Raw genomic sequence first — 10,819 nt, forward strand, 5'->3', positions numbered from 1 at the left:
CTCGCCTCTTCTTTACACTTTACACCAACCATATTGGATGGATGCAAGAGATATCAAACAATGAAAATGTCAACCTTCTTACTATACTGTATCTCCAGTGCACTATGTTTACACACAAACTCCGAAGAGGAAGTGGATTTCTTCTTTGGGTGGATTCTGGGTGAGCTCTCACAGTGCCACATGCCGGTAGCAGCGAAAAGAAGCACTTCAGTAATGTCCTGTACTCGGAAAAAGGTGCACACAATACAAAATCTAACAGCAATGTCCGGATATTTTTAGACAGCCTGAAAAAAATGTTCGTATGTACCCTTACTTGTAACTCGAATGTTCGTAAGTAGGGGAGCGTCTGTATTGCAAGAGTTTCCCATTTTTAACTCCTGACTGCCACTTATGGCCTAAAACATAACTGCAGTCTATGCCAAAGTCGTGGAGTACAGACATTGAACAAGAACGGTTAGTTTACAAAAAAAGTAGTACAACTTTATTTAAGAAACAAAAATACACTTAATGGAGCATTCCGCACAAATTTGCTGTCATTGAATATTTTCTCGCAGGGCTCAGTGGTATCGTCAAACATCTTAATGCATTATAAAATAGAATAAGAAGTAGTCCTCAAGTCTTTGTCATGTAGAATAGAACAGAGTCATTACTGGTTTTCATCTTGCTGTTTCGGCTGAATGTTTCAGGAGTATTTCAACCATTGCTAGAAAACAAAAGACAAATGATAAAAGATGAATCAGTTAAAATGAGATATGAACTTTTGTGCTACTTTAAGCTTGAATTAATCAGCGTTGCGCCCAGTCAGGAACAGAATGTGCAAAAACCATCAGAATGCTAGCTTGACAGTTGCTATCTCGGCTTTAAGTTTATCAAAACATTTGCAACCAGCTGCTAAGCCGCATTTGGGACAATCACGGATCAGCAATATTAAGTTATGTCTGATGTTAGAATCAACATCTTTCTGTGTTTTTGCTGGGCTTTGATTGGGAAAAAATGAGTAGTTAAGTATAATTGAAACGGGACTACTCCAACAGCGAATACTGAATTTCAATGTCCTAACACCCCGGAGTCTACAGTACAAATTGACAGTAGTTAATGTCGGAATTGACATTGTCAGATGCAAGCTGGTGAGTGTAATTGTTTTATTTTTAATCACTTAAGTTTGTGGCAATGTTTTTACAATAAATTATCCATCCATCGATTATCTTCACCGCTTATCCTAAGTAGGGTCGTGGGAGTGCTGGAGCCCATCCCAGCTATCTTTGGGCAGTAGGCAGGGGACACCCTGAACTGGTTGCCAGTCAGTCGCAGGGCACAGAGAGACAATTCGCTCGCTCATTCCCACCTAGGGACAATTTGGATCGGCCAATTCACCTGACATGCATGTTTTTGGAATGTGGGAGGAAACCGGAATGCCCGAAGGAAACCCACGCAAGCACAGGGAGAACATACAAACTCCACACAGGAGGTTCAATCTCATGACCTCATAACTGTGCCGCACACGCGCTAACTCCTGCGCCGCCGTGCTGCCCTATGATAAATAATTTTAATAGAAATTGTAACACATGAGATGTAGGTGGATCAAAATGAGTCTTTGATTCAAAATACATGCAGGCAATATTCTGATTGGAAATCTTAGAGTGGATTCTCTGAGCAATCATACATTTACATGTCTAGACACAAAAGAATAACCCCTTATTCATGCCATTTGCGGGTTTTTCGATTACATGAGTGATGCGAGAGAGACATTATTAAGAAAACAGTCCCTGTTTCCGCATTTAACTTTTGATATTAAAAAGAATGATTTAATTCACGTCACTCATCAAATTCAACAAAGTACCGTACTTGTTTCCTCCGCACTCCAAAAATGAGCTCCATTGCTGCACCTTCAGATCATCCTCCTTCCTCTACATACTATTCCCGCAGCCCATTTCAGCTCCATGGGGAGCAGAGCTTTCGGCCACTGTGCACCCCAGCTAAGGAACTCATTGCCACATGACCTCCAGAATTCCGCCACGCTGTCCACCTTCAAATCCGGACTCAAAACCCACCTCTTTAGACTTGACTTTTCATGATCAGCTGCTTAACATACAGCCCCCTTTTAACTCTACTGTGTTTTTATTTGCTATTCATTACAGGCTTGTTCTATTCTTGCTTTATCGTTGTTTGTTACTCTATGTACAGCGATCTTGGGTGTTTCGAAAGGGGCTTTGAAGTCGAATGTATCATTGTTGTTATTAATATTGTCTCTAATGTTTACAAAATAAGTATGTATGTGGCTGGCGAAAAGCATGGAGTTACACTATATGTGGATGGATACAACTGTTGCGACCACTATATTTAGATGTCTATACTTGTAGCATTTTTGCTTTCTGCAGGTAAACGTAACCACAGTCGATCAAACTTTTAAAAGTACATGCTGGAACATATGAAAAAGATATTTAAATAACGTTACCTATTCCGTTCATCCAAGCATGGAAATAAGCATGACGACACCCATGAACTGCGTGAAGAGGATGAGCGGCGTGAAGATGGACCAGACGGGCCATAGCGCGATGTTCAAACTGGAATAGGAAGTTAAGCAAATGAGTTAAAGTACAAATTGCAAAGAGTTTCTCTTGTATAGAAGTTTATTGGTGCCATACCGGAAAAAAGAGCCATAGTCTACTTATGTTTGATAAGTTTCGTGTTTACAAAGTTAAAAAAAAATGCAAAAGGTAAAAATGATATGGATTTCTTGAATACAATTTTAATGTCCAATTTCCCATCTTAACATATTTTTTGTTATTTTTAGAAATTATCACATTTCTATATATGTTTCATTTTTTGGAAGTAATAATTATCATATGAAAACAAGTCAAATATTTAAAAAGGAGATAGTCAAAAAAAATCCAAGAATATTAAAGGGGCAATGTGTTAAAATTCACCACTTGAAGTTGTTGTAGCTGAAAAAAAAAAACGAATAACTGGAGTTGGTCCGAAGTGGTGTAAGCTTTTGTAAGAGCAAACCAGAACTGGTTGAGCGTCAGGACACAGCATCGTGCAACTCAGCAAGCAGCAAATATGAACAATAGCGGCTGGCCAAGATGAGTAACTAGAGAAGGAAATAGTAGTAAAACGTCGACGATGCCTTAATCACGGAACTTGGCGAGCATCGCATGCATTGCTAAGCGTTGAAAGATAAGTAGCTATTACAAGCTACCTTCACATAATTGTCATTTGGGCTTCCGTAGTAGTAAGATGGTAGACAAACATGTCACCTCCTTCAAGGGCGTCACAAGTTGTGTAATTTTTTTTTTTACAGATTTACATGTGTATAGATATAGCTTTTCTTACTATTTAAACCAATAGTGTTTAATTGAACTGTTTTACACCACTAGGAGTCGCTAAAAAACACACACTGGGCTTTCAAGAACATTTTTATCTCTCTTATGCTTTTTTTTTGCCATGTAACGAATTTAGACTATCAACAGTGCCTTCTGCTGTTCAGTATGTAGTACAGCACATAATTTTCTCCGTTCGCATGCCAGATCACTAAAATATCACGCAATCACAAGATATAACAACATATCACTCGACGGCTGTACCTGCACGAAGCAGCAATAAAAGCGGCGGTGGTGACAGGAGGGATTGCAGGATACTCTTGATCGTAGTGCACGATTCCCCGGAACCACTCCAGGTACACGATGCAAAATGAGGCCAGGCACAGGCAAATGCCGAGAAGCAGCAAACCCACATTAAACCACCAACTGAAAAAGAAAAATAATGTTAGAGATGCATGCAGCCATTAGAAATTGTTGTTATTGTGCTCATTCACCTTTTTATATCGTTGTTCTCGGTGATAACGTGAAAGAAATCCACATAATAGGTGACGCAAATGGATGCCACGACCCAGAAAACAGAGTGTGTGTTAAATCGTGGAAGAGGTTTCACATCTTTTTCTCCTCGATCTGAAATATACACAAGCAAGGGAATCGTTATCATGACATTTTGCGAACTTTTTCAATTCTTGACTTCATATTTGTTAAGGGTGGGACGATATGTGTTGGTGAAGATTCGATTGTATCACGATACTAAGGTGCCTTATCGATTTATATGGCGATTTTCGATGTGTTGCGATTCGATATAATTGGATAATTGCGATTTAATTTTCTTTTATAAAAAAACAAGCAACCTAAATCATACGCTTCTGGGACAATACATGTTTTCATTTCCCGCAATTCTTTTGACAAGGAAGAGAAAGCCTTGCACTGCCTGTGATGCATATTCAGAATACATAACTGACAACAACAACAACAGTAACACGCCACCTTACTCGAAGTACTAAAATAGAACGACCTTTATTGTATTATTTGCATTTGGAATATTTCAGCAGATTTACTTCATCTGTTGCACTTTTTTGTCTGACTGCAAGTTTTTAAAGCCAATTTTTTGGTTTTATGAGAATCAAATAAAATGATTTAAAAATCAGCAGCCATTATTAGTATGCTAGTTAAATATTTATCATTTTATATCAAGACTCAGTGCAAAATTAAAAAAAAAAATCAGTTACAATCTTTCAGGTAACAAATTTTTGTTTCTGGGGCCAAAATTTTTATTTTGGTGCATCTGATTAAAAACAATATTCATTTAAAAACCTTACTCGTAAACCTGCAATTCAATGATAATTCTCAATTCATGTTGCCACTCTAACAGGGTTTGTCAAAAAAAGCATTTGTATATCTGTGAAAGCTCTCCTAAAGATTCTTGGACTACCTTGGGACGTACTTATGTCTTATTTGACAAAGATTAACCGGATTAAACATATCATGGCAGCTGCTGGCTGACAAAGACGTGTGGTAGCTGATCCACGCTTCGTTGCTCACAACAAACTCTGTGACCTCAAAAGGAAGTTGGAGTCCACATTTAAGGAAAGTGATCCTTTTTGCCTGTGCAAGGCAGAGTGTACTGTGCCAAATTGGTGCAAAATCCTTCTATAAGCTCTGCGTGGTCTTGCTTTCTGGTTTATTTTTTCTACTAGAGGTAAATCGTGTTCCAACATATCCTGCCTTTTCTCCCTATAAAGTCCTTCGACAGAGCCTGAACAGAACTGGAGACGGCAGAACCTGAGAGGGTCAACACAGCCAAGAAAATGATTGGCTGCTCTCTGGCCAGTCTGGAGGACAATCTATTGCCATGTAGTAGATGCTACAAATCCCTTATAATAAATACAGTAAACCTCGGATAAGTCGGATCCAGATGGACCGGTCATTTTCATCCGACTTATCCGAGGATCCGACTTATCCGAGGTCGCAAAATTTCGAACTAAGAAGAAATTTAACTCTTAGAAAAGTGCATACTTGTATATGTAAAATGAAATACCAAGCAATGATATCTTGTAACATGAACGTGATTTATTATCAAAAAAGTTCTTAAAATGAACATGAACATGGTTGATATGAACTATGGTTAATAATACACTGTATATGAACTGGTTATGTAATTTTATCCGTACGATTCATCGTCCGTTAGATTCGTAAGTCTGTTAGGTTCGGAGTTACATTGTACTCATTTGAAAAAGTCTGTAATTTTGGTTTGTTGCATAGATAACTGGGATTGTTTCAGCAGCAACGTCTCCATCTGATCGGCAAGGTCTTCGAGTTCTGGGCATGCAGCAAGGCCGTAATACCTCAAAGTGCGCAGTGCACTGTAGGCGTCGTTGAGTTTCGGGGGCGGTCTTTCAACGTCCATTTGCTCATCCTCCTCCTCGTCACGAAGGAGACCTTCCTCCGCTGAAGGATCACGAACGACTTCAACAATTTGTTCATCTGTTAATTCCTGGACAGTTTCTACATTGTCGTCTACGCAGAGATAATCATCAGGGTTACTTGGAACTGCCTCTCCAAACAAGTCTCGTAGTCGCGACCATATGTTCCGGAAGTTTGTCACTTCCTCTTCTGAAGTGTCCTCCACGACCTCTGGTGATTCGTCACGGACTTGATCGTCGGTTCCTACATCGTCAGCGATCTCTGCAGGTCTCTCAAAACCAGCTTTTCGGTAACAGTTTTCGATGGTCTTGGCAGTCACTCGCTTCCACGCAGACTTAAGTGCGATTACTGCGTCCAAAATCGTCCATGAGAACGGAGGAGCGTTATCATCTGTTGCCTCAAGTCTTCGCAATGCCAGTGTACGTCTGTAGAAATACTTCAGGTTTTTTATGATACCCGAGTCCATCGGCTGGGTGTGCGAAGTGGTATTTGGTGGTAAAAACACCAATTCGATATTGTTCAGTTCAATGGTTGGATGCGCCGGACAATTATCCACCACCATAACGATCTTCCTCTTTTCGAACGCCATCCTCCTGTCCAACTTTTTCAGCCAAGCTTCAAACAACGACGACAGCATCCAAGCCTTCTTGTTGGCCTCATACAGCACCGGAACTTCTACGTTTTTAAAGGCTCTCGGTTTTTTACTTTTTCCGATAACCAGCAACGGCAACTTATCAGTACCGTCCATATTGGAACCCACAAGCACTGTCAGTCGAGATTTTGGTTGTTTCGCACCGTGATGAGATTGTCCAATAAAACCGATGGAATTATCCGGCAAAAGCAGCCAAAAGAGGCCCGTCTCGTCCGCGTTATAAATATCCTTTGGCTCATAATTCTTGAGTATTTCTCGCAGTTTTCCGCTTTTCCATTCTTCAACAACCTCTGTATCCACTCCGCCCGACTCCCCGGCTTTAGTAATCCGCCCAAGTCCATATCGTTTTTTGAACCTGTCGATCCACGCTGGTGCAAGTTCAGCCGATTCCGGTGAAAACTGTTGGCGAAATTTGTTAGCTTGCATTAGCATCATTCCACAGTCAATTCTGATTTCAGGCCTCGATGATTTTTGACGGAACCACAAAATCAGTGCTTTGTCGACATCTGGATGATCATTTACCCTCTGCCTTTTAGCGGTCGGAGCTCTAAAATCTGTCGCACACATATCTTTTATCTTCTTCTGGCTTTTCAGAATGTCGCTCAAAGTTTGAGGGCTCATTCCAAACTTCGCCGCGATGTCTTTTTGCTTCATGTGCTGATTCTTTTCTTGGAATTCAATGATAGCGAGCTTTTCTTCATACGTTCTAGTCTTGAGACTCCTGCCTTTGGTTTTAGAACTTGAGGCCATCGCCACACCGTAGACCGCACAGACCGCAAGGAAGTCCAAAGAAATTCACACAAATTCAATTTGAATGCTAGCACTACTGTAATAAGAAACAATAGGATTATGATTACGAGGCTTTGTTCTATGACCGCGTGCTGTGATTGAGAGTGCTATCATTCAACACTGAGGAGGAGTTTGATGAATAGCCTCTGCCAATCACGGAACGCCACGTCACATCAAGAAATCTTCCCGGAAAATCTGGGAGGGGTGAAAATCTTCCCGGAAAATCTGTGAGGAGTGAAAATCTTCCCGGAAAATTCCATCGCTTACTGCCACTGGAGGCTGAAATTTAGAGCATTTGGGAGATGTCCTAGGCGACCTGATACCGATCCGACTTATCAGAGGCGAAAACCATTAAAAAGGGTCAATTGTACGGAAAAATCCATCCGACTTAGGCGAGGATCCGACTTATAAAATCCGACTTATGCGAGGTGTAATACTACAGAAAAGCCTAGAGAACAAACGTTCCACGCAATTTGTCCGACTTATCCGAGAATCCGACTTATGCGAGTCCGACTTATCCGAGGTTTACTGTACTAACAGGCTTAGATATAGTTTTTCCCCATCACTACCCTAAACAAGCACAAAACACTGTGAAAGAAATATCTTACCTATGTGTAGAAAAATGTATGTCCATATTTATTTCTCTATTGTTATTTTTACACAATATTGCTGTTAGTGTAATTGCACTCTTTTCTAATGCACTTACAATTCAGGCCAGTCTAAAAGCACTACCTTGCGATTACTGGCTATTTATCCTAATACTATTTTGATTTTATTATTTTCTTCAAGTCTTATTCCATATTTTTCCTGGTGTGTTGCATCTATTCTTATTGTAAATAATAAGTACTGTACTATTTAATTAATAAATGACAAATTAAAAAAATGTATATTATATCTAGGGCTCAATTGACGTTTAATCTATCTATCTGCCCTGGTCATATCCCTCGAGAGGGGCGACCGACTGCAAGACAAACACAAACACAAAAACAAAGGAAAGGAAAAAGTAGCAAAAAACACAAAAAAAAATTGACCATGGCCAACCCAAATGCCCAAATGCCCAAACACCCAAACAAGTTAAGCACCTCGGCACACAAGTTGGTCATGCTTTCGTCCGTCCAGATGAAGCGGGACGCAAGAAAGCAGCCATGTCACTCAACAGCAGGGCCCCAGAGCTTTCGCTGGTTTACCCCTGCCGCATCATTCAGGTGCCCGGCCCATCCCTTAAAACATGTATTAACATCCTACTATCCTTTCACAGAACCTCTCCACTCCTTCCTATCACCAACAAGAGCTCTAGCTTCCACTATATTTCGACCTCTTTCCTGCAGTGCACTCATAACACCATCCATCCGCGTCAATCGCGGCCTTCCTCTTGGTCTTTTATTTACTTCTGCTCTGTAGATCCTCTTCAACATTCGCTCCTCGGCATGTTAGGAATGACAAGATTGGATATATTGAGAAATGGAATTGTGAGAGACAGAACTGGAGTAGTAGCAGAACTGAGCAAGTGTGCATATGAGAGAGTACTTGGTTGGTTTGGACACATGGAGAAGATGGATGAAGAGCGAATGTCGTTTCATCACTTTCCTTTAATTGTTTTTCTTATTTCCATATTATTTAGTAAATCAAGCATCAACTTGCTGCATATATTTTTTTCATTTTCACTGGAATGACTCTATTCAGAAAATATCTCATTCATAATAATTTCAACATCTATCACAATGTAACACCTTGGCATACTTTGCCTCTTTAGAAATGCAATATTTCTCTATACATTTACAATACTTGTAAAATATGCTCACATTTCAAGGAAAAGACACCAATGATAAAGTTTTTTTTCTTGTTACAGTTGCAAATCGGGAGTGTGACTCTTTGCTCCATTTTCTCTGAAGGTCAGCTGATAACACATATTTTCGGTTAAAAATGTGCAGATCTGATTCGGCTTGGTAGGACAGAAAAAGGAGCAAAAACTATCCTGTGCCTGGAATTAAGTTGGATGTTTAATCCAGCAATCTATAGACTTTTTATTGTAAAATAAAATGTAGAAAAAACAAAATCAAAATGGTTGGAAACTGGTTGAAAATCGCCCTATTTTAGACCATAGGCTGAAAAGTGATCCATTTGGAATGGATGCAGTGTTAACTAAGTAAAAACAATCAAGAATTGTTGGAGTAGGGTCAGTGATGATCTCAAAGGAGATATTGTTCCCTAGTAGAAGATCGGGTTTGTTATTTGTCCTAAGCTAGCTTCACAAGATGCACTCTGCATTGTTTGAATTGTATGTTTTAAAGAATTATTTACGATATAATTCAAATGCATTGAATTACCCACCACTCCAGTTTACATTGTCAAATAACATTTTGCAGAAAGGGTGTTGGGCGGCGCCAGCTAATGCACGCAACACTGGCCACAGTTGCTGCGAAGAACCTTAAAACCCAAATAAAATCTCTCCACTTACACTTCTCGTTTTCGTCGGGCGACGAAGCTGTCGCCTGCATGAGTAACTCGGCATTCTTTTGGAATCGGTTTCTCAACGTTGCGTATTCGCTGTCATTTAGCATGATGGATTTCAATCTTTATTCACGGGCGACTTTCCGACTTCCTGTAGATCACGTCGCGTTTAATGACGTCATTGCAAGCGACCTTTGTAGTTTTATTTCCTTGTCATAGGATAGTATTGCTCCTGAGACAAATACGTGGATCTTGACACGGTGCCAAAACAAAAATATTTGCTATTAACTGGTTCAATACTCCTGTAGCTTGTGGGCCTTTAAACACTGATCTTTATATTCATATTATTTAAATTGGCATCAAATATGTATAAGTAGCTCACTATGAAGACCTTAGTAGCACTAGAGTGGGTGGGTTCTGAAAATATCTCACAAGTGATGAGTTATTTCGATTTGAAGAAACTTCAAAATAGCACGAAAACTCATTGACCAAGAAGGGATCCGCAGGTTCGAGAGCGTTCTACCTTCGGGCACGGGTGCTGTGAAATGCTCTGCCCACTGAGATTTGATCTGCAACCTCAGTTTAAATCTAGGCTTAAAACACACTTATATTCCATATCTTATTTCATGTTGACAATATCTGTGTATTATTTGTTATTGCAACATCCGTTGCAGCCAGGTCATCCTTGAAGGGGGATTACCTCATGTGCAGTCCCTTCTCAAGGTCTCTTCATTTTCCTCATGTTGAAGTTTTGAGTTTTTCCTTGCCCTCGTGTCGGTTTAATCGTCTGTTGTTTGCAATAGTCTGTGCCGCCCTTTGAGACTCCTTGTGATAAAGGGTGTCACAAATAAATATGACTTTCCCTTTGGTACACTTACATATCAATGGGCACGTAACTGAGGTAACATCCGATTTATGAACTGCTCGATCTTACATACACCTGTAATTATGACAACGGCCAGAAAATTATCTTTATTTTAATGTCTGGCATAAGCAGTGGCCCGGCAACGCTATGATAACTTTGGTAACCAGCCGACACAGCTGTCTACTTCTACACTCAGTAACTAGATGCTGTTTTGACTGCAGATGGCACCACTGTAATGTTTGCAAAATAGGACACAGATACTTAATTTCTTCAGTGTATTTAAAAACGTGATCATCTTTTCCAAATGTCTTTTAA

At 40.0% G+C, this 10,819-nt stretch overlaps 1 protein-coding gene across 1 annotated transcript; it reads right to left on the reverse strand.

Moving 5' to 3' along the window:
- Positions 1-454: 454 nt before the first annotated feature.
- tmem128 (transmembrane protein 128) lies at positions 455-9,800 on the reverse strand. The gene is made up of 5 exons (XM_088338019.1): positions 9,647-9,800; positions 3,818-3,950; positions 3,588-3,749; positions 2,456-2,564; positions 455-703 (listed from the first exon to the last, which is right to left on the reverse strand). The coding sequence occupies exons 1-4, from the start codon at positions 9,747-9,749 to the stop codon at positions 2,465-2,467; spliced, it is 498 nt and encodes a 165-aa protein (XP_088194145.1). The 5' UTR covers positions 9,750-9,800; the 3' UTR covers positions 455-703; positions 2,456-2,464.
- Positions 9,801-10,819: the final 1,019 nt, after the last annotated feature.

This window comes from Urocampus carinirostris, chromosome 6, assembly GCF_059441175.1.
Source record: "Urocampus carinirostris isolate Australia breed hairy pipefish chromosome 6, RoL_Ucar_1.0, whole genome shotgun sequence".
In the NCBI taxonomy this organism is placed as follows: domain Eukaryota; kingdom Metazoa; phylum Chordata; class Actinopteri; order Syngnathiformes; family Syngnathidae; genus Urocampus; species Urocampus carinirostris.